Source organism: Mastomys coucha, unplaced genomic scaffold (assembly GCF_008632895.1).
Source record: "Mastomys coucha isolate ucsf_1 unplaced genomic scaffold, UCSF_Mcou_1 pScaffold23, whole genome shotgun sequence".
Classification (NCBI taxonomy): domain Eukaryota; kingdom Metazoa; phylum Chordata; class Mammalia; order Rodentia; family Muridae; genus Mastomys; species Mastomys coucha.
The window spans coordinates 107,592,200-107,607,822 of record NW_022196906.1 but is presented as its reverse complement, the minus strand read 5'-3'; the positions used below and the strand labels follow the sequence as shown (position 1 = coordinate 107,607,822).

Below are 15,623 nucleotides of genomic sequence, written 5' to 3'. Positions count from 1 at the left end.
CCTGCAACCCTCCTGTGTCTGTCCTGGTAGAACAGGGATTGAATTTGGGGCCTTGTGCATCCTGGGTAAGCATGCTATTACAGAGCTGCATCTCCAGCCCTTTGCAGTTTTATTTATTTTTAAATTTTAGAGAAAGATATTTGTGGGACATATCTTTCTTATTCTTTTTGGTATCTTTTTTCTTTCCATGGTGTGGATTGAAACCAAAGGTTTGTTAAGTTCTACAGTCCCAGCCAATTGGTGTCTTATTGATAAATTTATATGGCTTGATTTCCCTTTAATGGAAAAGCAAAAATCGTTTGTGCTAAGCAAAATCAGAACTAGTAAGCCTTTATTTTTTGGCAAATTTATTAATTTAAATTAACAGGTTTTTGATAATTTTTAATGCCATTGCACACAGAGGTAAAGTCTTTTATAATCAACACTAAGTTATTGTATTGAAGCTGGATTTCCTGACAGAAGTGGCAAGAAAATGTTCAGCATTCTGTTTATGGATTATGAGCCTCTGTTGATTAAGAAAAGCATCATATGTTATCAAAGCTGTTTCAAACTTTTATCATAAAATTTGATCGTTTACCCAGAGTGTTCATGGTAAAACATTGCCATTTGAAAGCCAGGCATGGTTGCGCATGACTAGGTAGAGACTTATGAGCTCTCCGAGTTCAAGGTTAGCCTGGTTTACATAGTGAGATCCAGGCTAGCCAGGCTGTATGATGAGACTCCTGCCTTAAGTATATGTGTTTCTTTTTCTTTCTCTCTCTTTTCTTTTGTTTATTTTGACTTTCCAATTTGTCTTTGTTTTATTACTATTCCTTAGATGCCTATGCTTCTAAGGAAAGACAGAAAGGGTATGGATCTGGATGGATGGGGAGGTGGGAAGGAACCAGGAGGAATTAAGTCTGAGAAATTTTTATTATCTATTTTTCATTTTTGGTCTTGAGAATTTCATAGATGAGTACAATGTATTTTGATCCTATCCACAGCTCTGTCCATACTCCAATCCTTCTAGTGTTCCCTCTCCAAAGCTTCTTCTCAAATTCATGTTGTCTTTTATATTTTTATTATCACAAAAATACATACATATATACATGTATATGTATAATTAATGTTTCTAATTAATGTTTCCTAATACTCATAGTACATGTAAGACTGAAAATATGAGACAGATACACAATAGAATTCTTTTTTTCATTTTTTTCTGTGTACCCAGAAAACCATTGGGGACCTCGAGGAATTGAGAATGGTGTTTCCCAGTCTCCTGTGTACCCAGGTGCTGCTGGGGACCGTGAGGAGTTGGGAACGAGGGTCCACAGGCCCCCACTTTCTCTATACATCAGGCAGGAAGGGGATGGCTGAGCCCAGGATGGGGCAAATTCTGGTCTGTTGAAGTGAGTGCTGAAAGTCCAGAGCGGCTGGAAGAGAGGCTGGAAGGTCTAGGATCAACTCTTTGTGACAAGGCCCCCACCCACTTCCCTGCAGTGATCACTGATGAAGGCGATGTCCTTGCTTGTCCAAAATATTTCATTGTTATGGGGGATATGAATGCATACTTACTCAGGGTGAAAAGGGATTAAATACCTTTTGCAGATGGATGCCCAGGAAGGGAAGCTCATTGGATAAGCACTTGGGGCCTATCTAGATACTGCTTCATTAGCAGGGAGACCTCTAGGTTTTAATGCTGCATGACAAGTTATCATGGTCCTCTCAATGGCGTGTTGTGGTTATGTGTTCCAGGACAGGTAGACCCTGGCCAGGAGCTGGCTCTAATACCTTCCATCCTCAATTATAAAAATCCTGGGGTTTCTAAACTGCTTTAACCTTACCAGGTCTGTCTGGTGCCATGGTCTACTTGCCCCTCACTCAAGCTGCTCCTCTTCTCTTTCTCTTCCAGTCTCCACCACATACTTTCACATTATGGTGACTCCCTCTGCAGGCTGGCCACATGACTGGTAGGCCTCTAGGTGACATCTGTCTTTGCTGTGTAGTGTGGCAGCAAGCAGGTATCTATAGCTCACTTGTCCAGTGCTCTGGAGGGCAGGTCTATCTTCCTCCTGTGCTGTGCTTTCTGAATTTGATTGATTTTTATGAGTCCTAGGCATAAAAAAGCTTTGGCCACCAAGCCAGGCATCAGGCTAAGATAAACAATGGAGTCTGTCCCTGACTGATATAAAAACACCACCAAGGTGTCTCTTTATACATTGTCAGGAATGTTAAATTTATTTTCATAAAAAAGAAAAACCAAAAACCACTGATTGCTCCAGCAGCATGTGTATATTAGAGGATGGCCAAGTTGGTCATCAATGGGAGGAGAGGCCCTTGGCCCTGTGAAGGTTCTGTGTGTGCCCCAGTGTAGGGGAATGCCAGGGCCAGTAAGCAGGAGAGGGTGGGGTGGCAAGCAGGGGGAGGGGAGAGGGAACAGGGGTTTGTTCTTGTTGTTGTTTTTTTGTTTTTTGTTTTTGGAGGGGAAACTGGAAAAGGAGAAATCATATGACATGTAAATAAAGAAAATATCTAATAAAAAAAAAAGAAAAACCAAAAACCAAACACCTGGCCATTTGAAATAGTAATTGAATTGATAAAGTTTTGTGATATATACTTTTTCCAGAAGCCAAAGTTTCTTGGTTCTGTGCTGTGGTAAGGTCCTCCTTCCCTCATCTGTACTCGTCCCTCATCCATACTACCCAAGGAGGTTTTACATTTGTGTTTTCTTTAAGGCTTTCTACCTACCATGCCTTTTCCTTGTCGCAGATTCTAGCCATCCTGCTACCCTTGCCATATCAGTCTGTTGTCTGCTTGTCGAGTGAAAGGAGTCACTAACTGGAGCGGTACTTAACATAACACAATAACTCAGAAAGCTGTCCCACATTTAATGGAACAGTAACTGCTGGCAGCTTAATTTAATAAAGTAATTCAGGAAGTTGCATTTAAAAGTTGATTATAAGCAGATGTATTAGTTTTTTTTGTTTTTTTTATAAGTTTTTTTTTTTAAAGATTTATTTATTATTATAAATGAGTACACTATACCTGTCTTCAGACTACCAGAAGAGGGCATCAGATTTCATTACGGGTGGTTATAAGCCACCATGTGGTTGCTAGGATTTGAACTCACGACCTTCGGAAGAGTAGTCGGTGCTCTTACCCACTGAGCCATCTCACCAGCCCCAAGCAGATGTATTAGTAAGGACAAACTTACACCTATGATATCAGCACTTGGAGGCTTAGCTGGAGGGTAGAGAGCTCGAGGCCATCCTGGACTACACAATGAGACCCTGCTAAGAAAAGGTAATATAATGGCAGCTACTTTTTTTTTTTTTAAAGATTTATTTTATTATTATATCTAAGTACACTGTTGGTGTCTTCAGACACATCAGAAGAGGGAGTCAGATCTCATTATGAATGGTTGTAAGCTACCATGTGGGCACTGGGATTTGAACTCAGGACCTCCGGAAGAGTAGACAGTGTTCTTAATCGCTGAGCCAAATGTCCAGCCCCAGCAGCTACTTAAAAGAGAGAAATAAGTTCATCAGACCTCTGTATTTCGATATGATAGTGACTGTGTAAGCCTCAAATTTGAGTTTATAAGATTATTTAGGCAGTGTTTTTTTGTTTGTTGGGTGGTTATACTGGCCATTCATCTATGCAAGCAGTTTAATCCATTTTTCTCATTATCCACTTTCTTAAAATTAGGGCAGTATTATGCAGTCTGAACCATAGTTAAGCTAGTGTAGGTGTGTAGGTGCTCATTAATTACCAGGATAGAATAGAGGCCCCTGTGACACAAGAGAGCTAGCTGTCTTGGTCTGTATGTGGTAATCACACAATCAGAAATCAGTTGTTTAAAATGATATATTTTTCAGAGACTTAGAACCATGACATTTTGAAATAGCACAAGACTTGCTAAGTGTAGGGACTTATTATTTCCATGGTTAAAAAGTGATGTGCATGAAAATCAGGAGGTAGGCAGGCTTTAGCTATAATAGAGCTGGTTGTAGACTCCTTCTTAGCAGCCCTAGGGTTCTTCCTATATTCTTCACTGCTGTGTGCAGTTCCTCAGTGGGGAGGAACTTGTGTCTATGTGTGGCTCTTCCATCAGCTCTTATTAGTAGCTCACTAGTGGGGTGATTCTCACCATCATTTAGCCCTGCTATTTGGTGAGAGGATCTAAGTTTAAGTTTCTATACTGTTTCCAAGGCACACAGTTTGTCTTCAGACAGTGGTGCTCCAGCTGTGGGTCTTAGCTTGTTTGCCCTTCTGCAGATCTCCTTTTTTCTACACATACTTTCATTTTTGGCTGATGAGATGTGGGGACCGGGATCAGGGGAGAGTGAAGGAGGCAGAATCATGAACCCCTGGGGAACAGATTCCAGAGACCATCACCGAGGTGCAGATCTACTGTATCGGGCAGCAGCAAGCATTCTTATGCAGCCTTTGGGCCAATGGGGAATCTATACAAGATCTGGAGTAGCCAACCATCCCAGTGGCACGATGGGGAGGTGGCAGATTGTCAGCACCTGAGAGGACTTCCGTAAAAACAGGGAAGCAGCCATTGCCCTGTTCTGGGCCCATTCTGAGGCTCCACTAGTTTGCTAGAATCCTGTATTTTGTGCCACTCGGTATGCTAGTGGACATGGGCAGTTATGCTGTTGGAGCGGTGGGGAGGCCTCCCTCATTGTCCACCGGGCCCCATCCGCAGTGAGACCTGAGGATGGAACCACTTCTCCTTTCTTCCTTCTTTCATTCTGATTTTTTTGCTAGCCATACAGTTTGTACAGAGATTTAAAATAAACTTAGCCTGTTATCAACTTAAATGTGCTAGTAGAAAATTAAGTAATTTTTTTTTTTTTTTTTTTTTTTTTTTTTTTTTTTTTTTTTGGTGGTTCGTGCACAAAAAGTAAATCTGGAGCTTGATGTTTGGCCTGACTGTCAGGCCCATAAGTCCCTGTGTTCCTCTTCCTGTTCCTCTTCACTTCCTCTACTGATGGGGTCGGGTAGAGGGTGGAGAGTGGTCGCAGGCTGTACTACTGCTTCTAGCCTTTTATTTACTTATTTATTTATTTTAAACAAAAGAAAAGAAAAGAAACCATGGGTACTGGCGATCCAAGCTCAGGCCCTAGTGTTTGTTTACTCTCTGAGCCCTCTCCTCAGCCTTTCACTGGATAGATTGTCTAACATTTTAAACTTACAAACCCTACTTTACCTTGCCAAATAAAATTAAAGAGGTAAATTTAAATTCACTAAATAAATAAGACTTTTAAGTCCTGATCTGTTTCTTATTGCTTTTTTTAATCTGAGGGCTTAGATTTCTAAACCTCTATGTAGTTCAAAATATATGCAAGGTTTGCAATTATACCATAAAGCTCAAGTGCCAGGCTGCGTGGTGGGCTGGGCCAGCCCTGTGCTGGGAATTACAAACCTTGAGTACCAGGGAGTAATGGGTGCATGGTGCAAGGTGCTCTGCCTTCTGCAGGGAATTCTGTGGAGCACTTCATATGGGTCGCAGTGGATCTTTCCGGGGACTCACCTGCCCTGCTCACACAGTAGCAGTCCACCGTGCTGACTGCTGGAGCCAGTGCTGAAGGAAGAGACTCTTCCTGTCCCCTCCCCTTCTTCCCCTTCCCTTTCCCCTTGCTCCTTTTGAGACAAGCTCTCTCTGTGTAGCTTTGCTAGCTTGGAACTTATGTAGCTCAGGTTAGCCTGAACTCAGCAGTTATCCACCTGCCTCTGCCTCCTAATGCTTGGATTAAAGGTAACATTAAACCTAATTTAAAATAGTTTCCTTACAGTAACTGTTTGATAGGCCCATTTGTTTTCAGTAGTAAAGTTTTGTGTTTTGAATATATAAAAAAGTTCAGAACCTCGTCCTCAGGGATGCATCCTTCAGCCTGAACTTTGTTCCCAGGGATGTTCTACCACTGACCATGTATGTGTTTGTTGTTTAGGTTGTAAATGTCTTAAAATCCTTATTATCAAGTCTTGATGAAATAAAGAAGGAAAGAGAGGCTCTTGAGAATGACCTGAAGTCAGTGAATTTTGACATGACAAGCAAGTTTTTGACAGCTCTGGCCCAAGATGGAGTGATAAATGAGGAGGCTCTCTCTGTCACTGAGCTGGATCGGATCTATGGTGGTCTAACAAGTAAAGTTCAAGAGTCTCTAAAGAAACAGGAGGGACTTCTTAAAAATGTACAGGTAAATTTATTTTTTTAATAGGAGGTGTACACCAGCCTATAACATTGCAAAATGTAAAACAAGAATTCACAGAGTAGAACATGGTGTATCTATAGTTTACAAAAATAAAGGGTGTTTTCATCCCAGGCTGGCCTAGACATCACTGTCACTGTGTGGCACAGGTGGGTCTCAAACTTGCCATCTTTGTGTGTCTTCCTCCCAAGTGCTGTGGTTTAGGGCATTGTGCATCTCAGTGGCCAAGCATCTCTAGGGTAGGTTGTATTCACCTGGCATGTGTGAATCACTAGGTTCAGCTAGCTCCCTGCACTAGACACAAAGCCGCCTCTCTGAATAGGGTGCTGCACGCTGGTTAGAAGGCCTTGTTACTTCACACAAGTGTTTTCCAAATCGTTAGTACTATTTCCTTTTTACTTTTCTTGCTTTGTGTAGGGAAGAGTCAAAATTAGATGGAATCATGAATGCTTATAGAATTATCTGACTAATACATAATAAGACATTAACTATGCATTTATACATCAGTAGTTTGTACTAACAGGACTCGAGACTTTTCCGTAATAGTGAGTGCAGAATTCTATAGTGGTATAAAGTGTTCTAAAGTAAACAGCTTTTATCTGGGTGTTTTTTTGTGTTATAGAATGATAGAAGTTGGTACTTTACTGATTATGTTTTGATATCTATTGGATTTGTGATATTTTACTTAAGAAAAAAGGCAAAGCAGTGTACTGGCATAAAACAAATTCCAGATATTTCTTGTAAATTTGCATATCAGCAGTCATGACTTCCTAATTGGAAAAGAGATCAGTACATTTTTTTTTTTTTTTTTTTTTGAGGCAGGGTTTCTCTGTGAGGCCCTGGCTGTCCTGGAACTCACTCTGGAGACCAGGCTGGCCTCGAACTCAGAAATCCACCTGCCTCTGCCTCCCAAGTGCTGGGATTAAAGGTGTGTACCACTACACCCATTCCTGTTACAAATATTTTGATTGGCTATCAAGATGGCTCGGGATAAAGGTGCATGTCACCAATCCTGATGACCTGAGTTCAATCTTTGGGACCCATGTGGTGGAAGGAGAGACCCAACTCTTGACATTTGTGTTCTGACTTTCCTATATGTACTGTGGCATATGCATACCTGCATACATACATGTGCATGCAATAAGTAAGAAATGAAAAATTAAAAAGTATTTCAAGCTGAATTAAATTTACAAATAAATATACATTTTGTTTGTATGTTTGTTTTTTACAAAGGTCTCACACCAGGAATTCTCCAAAATGAAGCAGTCTAACAATGAGGCTAACTTGAGAGAAGAAGTTCTGAAGAACCTTGCAACTGCGTATGACAACTTTGTCGAGCTTGTAGCTAACTTGAAGGAGGGCACAAAGGTCTGTATGCACACATGAGAGACTGGAGCTGATAGTACAGATGGGAAAGGTGGCTGCTGCTGGTGTTTCCAAGTGATCAAGTTTTGTGCTTTTGATTTGGTTTTAGTGCCTTCTGCTTCTGTCGGGCTTCGAGAGGGGGAGCTCTTAGTGGAGGCAGCAGCATCTTAGTGGAACTTTGCAGAACAGACTTTATAGAGAAGGGACTAGCGTATTGCAGGTAGCAGGAATCAGAGCTGTCAGAAGCCAGTGAGACATCTTAAGGGGTAGTTGGGACTGATGTGTGGTGGAAAGAGACACATGGATTTGATCTTTTGTGTTGGTGTGGTGAGGACAGACTTGGGACCTGCCTGAGTATCAAAGATAGGTTCTAAGTGCTTTCTTTGTTCTTTAAAGGCTTTAGAGAAAGTCTTTTTTATATTTTTGATTTTTGTTTTGTTTTGTTTTGTTTTTTTAAGACAGGGTTTTTCTGTGTAGCCCTGGCTGTCCTGGAACTCACTCTGTAGACCAGGCTGACCTCGAACTCAGAAATCCGCCTGTCTCTGCCTCCCAAGTGCTGGGATTAAAAGGTGGGTGCCACCACTGCCCGGTGATTATTTTGCTTTTGAGACAAGTGATTTTTAAATTTTTCAGATGCAGAGTTCCTTTTGGTTCTTAACTCTGTAATGGTCACTGAGTACAGTTGGCTTGGATGAGACGCAGTGTCTAGCCTCAGCAGTCTTTTGAATAGATGGCACTGTTAAGCCTTGGTGTGGTAACAGTGTGGTGGCGTTCACTGGGGCTCAGTGCTTTGTTCAAGCAGATGGCCTGAAGGATTCTCCGAGAGCCTTGAACATTAAATTACCCTTAGTGGGGCCTGTATTGAAGTTAAGTGCACAGGTTTTATGCAGCATGAGGATAGATTCAGAATCATCACTTATTTTTGTCTAAGGATTAGGAACATTGTTCAGTTATAAAACTTTTAACTTACTGTCTTTTAATGTTTAGTATCAGTATTCTGCAAACATCACATTTTATTTTTCCTTACCAATCTTAGGACATATTTAGTACTGAGCTGCTCGATTGATTGTATGGATGCTTCTTGTGTGAATGATTTCAGCTTCTAGTTTCAGCAGCATTGGTAACTTATTGTTAGATTGTTTTTCCCTATGTTAAAATTGCTTTTACTTACTATTTGTATTTGTTCTTTATTTATAGTTTTACAATGAGCTGACTGAAATCCTGGTCAGGTTCCAGAACAAATGCAGTGACATAGTGTTTGCACGGAAGACAGAGAGAGACGAGCTCTTGAAGTGAGTTTGTTTTGTGCATCAGTGGTACTCAGAGCTGTGTCCTTGTGTTTGGTGAGCTGGGCGATGCTGATGCAGCAGTTGCCCTTCTCCTCTGAGTATGTCACAGAGTCATTAGGATGTCTTGATCTGGGATGAAAGAACGGAAAGGGCCAGAAACCCAGGCTGAGGAAGTATAGTGGGGTACAGAGAGGAAGGCTCGGGTGTGTTAACCTGCGGAAGAGGGACAGTTCAGAAGATAGCATAGTCCCTTCTTCAGGAGCCACTGTGGGGCCTCTAATGGAGGACTGACACAGCAAGTAACCCAGAGAAAGTTCAGCCATAGTCACAGATACTGTGTTTATGATGTGAGTAACAGGACAGGATTTAGGAACTGTTGACTAACACCTTAAGGGGAGAGATTCATACCTGGTACTAGACTTCTCGTTTGGTAGCCAGAACACTTTCCCCTGTGTAGAGAAACCTCAATTAAGCCTACACACATGCACACGCTTGTGCTCTCTCTCTCTCTCTTTTTCTCTCTCTCTCTCTTTTTTTTTCTCTCTTTTTCTCTCTCTCTCTTTTTCTGTCTGTCTTTCTCACACACACACACATACACACATACATGCATATATATGTATGTGTATATATGTATATACAAATAAATATACATGTACATATATACATACATGTATATATATGCACTCACATAGATATACATCTCCATATATCTATATATATTTAGGAAACATAAAATTGCATGTTTCTGGATGGGTCTTTCAAATATCCCTAGTGTTTGGTTATCCCTCCCCCAAGCCTTCCTCCGGCTTACTCTTCCTCCCGTTGCCCTCCCTCCTTCTATCCCCCTCTTTCTTCTCCTTTCCTTTGTCATGTCACCTGTATTCTGTTATCCATTCCTCCCTTCAGACTTTTCTTCTCTCTCCCCCCAGCGGGCCTTTTTAGTTTCCTGCCTTGTGCAGGTATTCCAAGTGGACACACAAATTTAAAAGTGAGTGAGACCGTTTGACATTGGTCTTTCTGGATCTGGGTGACCTTGATCAGCATAATTAATTTTCCAATTATGACTATTTGCCTTCAGATTTCCTAATTTTACTGTCAATTGAAATGCTTTTTAATTAAAGGCAGAGCATTTGAAAGAATTGAATGCTTTTTGCTTTTACTTCCTTTTCTTTTCACAGGTGATTTAGACACTAGTGTCAGTGGTGAGCGTTGGGCACAGCAGCTGTGGCAGTTTACTTTCCGTGTTGTGCGCTATTGAGCTGTGACATCATAGCTTTAGATTTATGTCATTACTAAGGCATAGGAAATTCTCATTTGCCCATGAATATGTTAATTACTGGAGTTTATTAAGGGGGGAGTCTTATGTTAAGCCTTTGTAGTATATATATATATATATTTTAGATCTTTCAAAGTCTGAATATTATTATTGACTAAAAAGTCTCTATTTGTAAGTAGTGTTTACTTACATTAAGAGCTTATATTGATTTCTTTCATTGAAGAATATACCTCTAATGTATTTTCACCAGGGGCCCTTTTTGAGAGTGAGGGTGTGGGTACCAGGTGGGAGGGGTGGCTGTGGCTTCAGGATTGCTGGTCCTGAAGATGTAGCTATTGATCATGCCCCAAGAAGCTGATGGCCACCATGTGTCACTGAATGTAGACCTTGGGATTTAGTGAGACTTTTGAAGTTAATTCCAATTTACTGAACAGACTTTAAATCTGTCTCTTAATACTTCTGTGTTTTGATATCTTTTCAGTAATATATCTTTTGTGGATTTACTCTAGTGGCAAGTACCTCAGTAACAGAGTACCTTGGTGTCAGAGTACCCTAGTGACAGTGTCTCCTAGAGACAGATGACCCTAGAGACAGGTTACCTAGTTACACGTTACCCTAGTGACCTTGTTATATTAGTTTTGAACATAAAGTAGTTCATTGCCACATGTCTTTAAATAATAGGTTAAGAATTGTTTTAGAAATTTACACGATGATTTGCATAATTAGCTCCCATCTTTGTTTTATTCCTTTGTTGTTTGTTTGAGATCGACTTTCTGTTACATAGCCAGGGCTACTATCTCTCTGGTTCTGGGAATTATTTTGTTTAGACACTGATGTCATACCATGATTGAAATGTTAGTCAGGTGAATGAATGGGCTGTAGTTTTGGTTTTTTTTTTGTAACTTCTTATTAGACAAGAAGCAGTCTTCCTTTTTTTTTTTCTTAAAATAAATGGAGGACTTATTTGTTTGTTTATTTATTATATGTAAGTACACTGTAGCTGTCTTCAGACACACTAGAAGAGAGTATAACTTCTTATTACAGAAGGTTATGAGCTACCATGTGGTTGCTGGGATTTGAACTCAGGATCTCTGGAAGAGTAGTCAGTGCTCTTAACTGCTGAGTCATCTCTCCAGCCCCTAAGAAGGCTGTTTGCCTAGTTAATACATTCCATATTTGAGTTGTAAGTAAGATTTCTGAAAAATCTACCCTCTTTGCTAGTTTTTAGAAATATTAGGCTATAACCTTATTTTGCTGCAGGAATAAAGACTTGCTTTCTAGGCAAGATTAAAAATACATTCTAGAATACTGTCATTATTTGGAGGCACTTTATACTTCATGTGTGAAGAAAAACAAACAAAAAAAATGACCTAGGTGTTTTTTTCATGGTGTCAATCTAACCCACTGTCTTTCACAAGGGATCTGCAGCAGAGCATTGCCAGAGAGCCCAGCGCTCCTTCAATCCCTCCCCCAGCGTATCAGTCCTCCCCAGCAGGGGGACATGCAACAGCTCCTCCAACTCCAGCCCCAAGAACCATGCCGGTAAGTAGGCCTGGTCTTCTGCACTGGTCAGCTCTGAAGGCTGCAGTGAGGAAACCGGTGCTCCCCTCCTTTGACCAGGCTCAACCTTCTGATGCCTGCAGTGTATAGACACAGCAGTACTCATGAATTCTCGGAGTGAAACAACAGCGTCAGAATGGATAAAGTAATGGAGACAGATGCTCAACTGTGTCCTCAGGAATGCTAAACAGACCTAGAGCGTGGGATGCAGCCTCCTAGACACCTGGAAGACAGGAAGGAATGTAAATAAGAATAAACAGTTTATTATGGTTTTTGTGGCATGAACCTTGATTCGAATTTGGTTCACAAAAGCAGCCATAGGAGCCCTTCCTTTCAGGTGACTAGGGAATCTTGGGTCTGACTAGGTATTCGCTAGTCCTAGGGACAGCTTGATTGCTTTGATGACGTGCTGAGGGTTGCTGTGTGGACGGCTGAAGCTAGCAGGAGGTAGGAGATAAAGGAGTGGTGAGAGTCACTGAACTTCACTGCCACACATGCGACTGAGAGTTTTCAAAGGTTTCACAGGTGTGAAGACTTTTGTAATAAGAATTTGGGGCTTGACAGAAGAAGGTCTAATAATGTGTCTGACTGTTGGTGGAGGCAACATGTGACTAGATATCAGCGCCAGGAAGAATGGTGGCTCTTCAGAGTTGGAGAGAGCCTTCTTCTCAGCCGCAATCTAGTGGAGTAAGCTGGCATTAGGGGTGGCAGGAGGCGGCGGGTTTGGCTCAATGTTCGCACTCCGTCTGCACTCCCTTGGTTTACTTCACCGCTCTTTGAGACGCATACTTCACGTTCTGTCACTGCTTGTCTCTTCCAGCCTGCTAAACCCCAGCCTCCAGCCCGGCCTCCACCCCCTGTGCTTCCTGCAAACCGAGTTCCTCCTGCTGCAGCTGCTGCTGCCCCTGCAGGCGTGGGGACTGCTTCAGCAGCGCCGCCACAGACCCCTGGCTCTGCTCCCCCTCCACAGGCTCAGGGACCACCATACCCTACCTATCCAGGATATCCCGGGTAAGGCAGTGGCACTCTGTGCCATCAAGGATTGAGTCATTTGTAGCTGGGATTAATGTTTAATGGCGGGTTTGTCCCTTCTCTCAACACAGGTCTCATGAATTAGCCATGTTGTCAACTTGCCCAGAAATTAAAAGATCATGTTATAATTACTTGTTAGAGTAGCTGAATAGCTATTTACTAGGTGTCTAGGATATATATTTTTATTTTTGCATCTTGCATTTATATAAATATATCTCTTCTGTTTGAAATTCAGTATATATTTCATGGCTGCCCTTATTTATGTGAAATAAAGACAGGTCTTGTTTATTACTGATGCTTGGAAATCTCAGTTTCTAATAAACTGATGAGTAGAAAGTTATGGGATACATTCAAAGGTTAGCCTTGTTTGGGGATCATTCGTTCATTCATTCGTCCATCAATCCATTCATTCATTCATTCATTCATTCATTCATTTATTCATGGTTCTATCCTGTTAGAGCAACCAGTTCTTTTAACTACTATGCCATCTCTCTAGTTCCACAGAAACATACTTGGAGAACTAGATTGCCTCATTAAAACAAATTGTCTCTATTTTTATTCTTCTTTTAGTAGTTGGATTCAACATTATTGTTTTCTGGGTAGTATTAAAAGCGTGATATTCTTTTTAATTCATGGTAGGAATGCTTTTTCTCTGTGTATCTTGAAACAAGACCTTTGCCTCCCTCCCCTTTCCCTAGAAGAAGTAAAATAGAGGGAATAGGCTCTTGTTGAACCTGACGTTACAGCAGTGACTGACGTACTCTGTGGGTCTGCTTTACCAACCCAGTGCTTTGTTTTCTTCTCACCATCAGGTATTGCCAAATGCCCATGCCCATGGGCTACAACCCTTACGCATATGGCCAGTACAATATGCCGTACCCACCGGTGTATCACCAGAGCCCCGGACAGGCTCCATACCCAGGACCCCAGCAGCCTACCTACCCCTTCCCTCAGCCCCCGCAGCAGTCCTACTATCCACAGCAGTAACACTACGTGCTGCTGGTTCAGATCAGAGCGACAGGACAGCAGCTGCCACCAGCTCTAAGCCACGCTCTGGCCACTCGAGAGTATCTTGCTCTACTGATTGCTGTGGATGATTTCTGTGTGTGGCTAAAAGCCGAAGGCTGGGCCCCGCCTCCACATTTGATCGCACTCGTGAGATTCTGCTGCTGTGGCAGTATAAACGCTCGCTATAATAGCATTTGAAAAAATTACAGTTCTATAAAATGCTGAAAATGAGAAATTAAACCTGCAAGTGAAACATTTGAAATTAGCATACTTTATAAGATGCGGTTGGGACAAAGATGGCTTAAGTACTGACATTTAAGGAAAAAGTTTTCTTTCTCTTTTGGTTTATTGATTTAGTTTAATTTCTATTATGATATTTTGCATAATCAAGGCATTGTAAATCTTATAATTTAAAAATAAATTACTTACGAACAGTTGTCATTGTTATGTTTTGTCATTGATTCTCATTGCTGTCTAATTCCTTTCTGGTATCAGCCTCTCCTTTTGTATGTTCACAGGCTCCATGTACTGTGTTGAAATGCGTGAGCAGGCAGGTGGGGCCTGCTCTCCTGCGGGAGTCCAGGGCAGCACCAGCGCATCTTCATGTGCTCATTAGTCAGCTCATTTTCACATTTATTTTTAAAAGTCCTTTAATGTGGAAGATACAGTTGTTACCAAAGATTCTTCAAATAAATATAACATTTAAAAAGTATGTATTAATGTTTTATTGTTAGATTTTCCAAGAAAATGATGCAAATTCTGGTAATAATTCATTTCCCTCACCTATAATCTGGTTAAAATGAGTAGTTATAGCCACACAGTCTCCTCTGGTGTGGGAGAATCTGGAGAAAGTTCCCTGTGCCTTTCTAGTCCTTGGCTCCATCTATTCTTATCCTGTAATGTCTACTGCACAGTGTATTTGAACAGATCTTAACCCTTCTTTTAAAGATTCTTCTTATTTTTTAATTATTATTATTATTTTTTTGTGGCTCCTGAAAGCTGAGATTATTTTGTAATCCAGGGAGCACACAGGACAGTTGTTGGGACATGTGCCTAGTCCGGAATACGCCCAGTTGCTGTGCAAGCTCCATGACAATGAGGAGATGCATCCTGGAGGTGTATGAACAGATTTCTAATCTATGTTTTCTAAGTTTAATGCTGACATTGTCTTGCCTTATCTCATTTAATGATACTGTCACCCAGTCTATCTTTGCTCTCATTGCCAATTCAGGCTGATATTTCAAATGTAAGACTGAAGGTACGATTGTAAAAGAGAGTAAATTGGTTTAAACGTGTTATTTTAAAGCACCTTACTTTGTTGTTGTATACAGAAAACACAGATGCACTAATTCAGTATAAATGACTGATTGCCTGGGATATGGACTTGGCTTAAAGTCCGATAGCTAAACCTTGGCAAAGGTAACAAACCTTTCATCAATCAGCCTCAGGGCTCTGGATTATTCAGTGTATGGGACGGGTGTTTTTGAGTCCTCTGTAAATGGCATTTGAATTTTATGTTCTCCCTCCCGAGTATCTTCTAAGACATCCCCTGAGTTAGGCAGTTCCCAGACTGCTAGTTTATTCCTTACTACTGCAAAACAACCACCAAAAGAAAAAAAAATAGAAAAAAGAAAAAGAAAAACATGGCCTGAATATTCTCTTGGGGAAAGGGGGTTGGAGGTCTAAAGGGAAGGGTAAATGTATCAGAGCCACAGGGAGGAGGGGTCAGGTAGCAGCCATTTCCTCCTGCCTGTGCTATGCCTGCAGGGTCACAGGGGACAGGCAGCGTGTGAGGGAGGGCAGCCCCTTCCAGTTGTCCCCCAGCTGAGTCCCTGAGGGAAGCCTCTGGCCAGGTGTCTCATCCTTAAGTTGTTCAGGATGTTCTTTGGGTCT

The 15,623-nt window shown here is 41.4% G+C and overlaps 1 protein-coding gene and 1 pseudogene across 2 annotated transcripts in view; one reads left to right on the top strand and one right to left on the bottom strand.

Moving 5' to 3' along the window:
- Pdcd6ip (programmed cell death 6 interacting protein) overlaps positions 1 to 14,442 on the top strand; it is a 52,257-nt gene extending 37,815 nt beyond the window's left edge. For both annotated transcript variants that reach the window (XM_031343093.1, XM_031343092.1), the window contains exons 13-18: positions 5,940 to 6,188; positions 7,434 to 7,568; positions 8,763 to 8,857; positions 11,549 to 11,672; positions 12,511 to 12,701; positions 13,535 to 14,442. In XM_031343093.1, coding sequence (XP_031198953.1) covers positions 5,940 to 6,188; positions 7,434 to 7,568; positions 8,763 to 8,857; positions 11,549 to 11,672; positions 12,511 to 12,701; positions 13,535 to 13,709 — 969 coding nt within the window. In that variant the 3' untranslated portion in view covers positions 13,710 to 14,442. The remainder of the gene's footprint in view (positions 1 to 5,939; positions 6,189 to 7,433; positions 7,569 to 8,762; positions 8,858 to 11,548; positions 11,673 to 12,510; positions 12,702 to 13,534) is intronic.
- LOC116074106 lies at positions 2,083 to 2,210 on the bottom strand (annotated as a pseudogene).
- Positions 14,443 to 15,623: the final 1,181 nt, after the last annotated feature.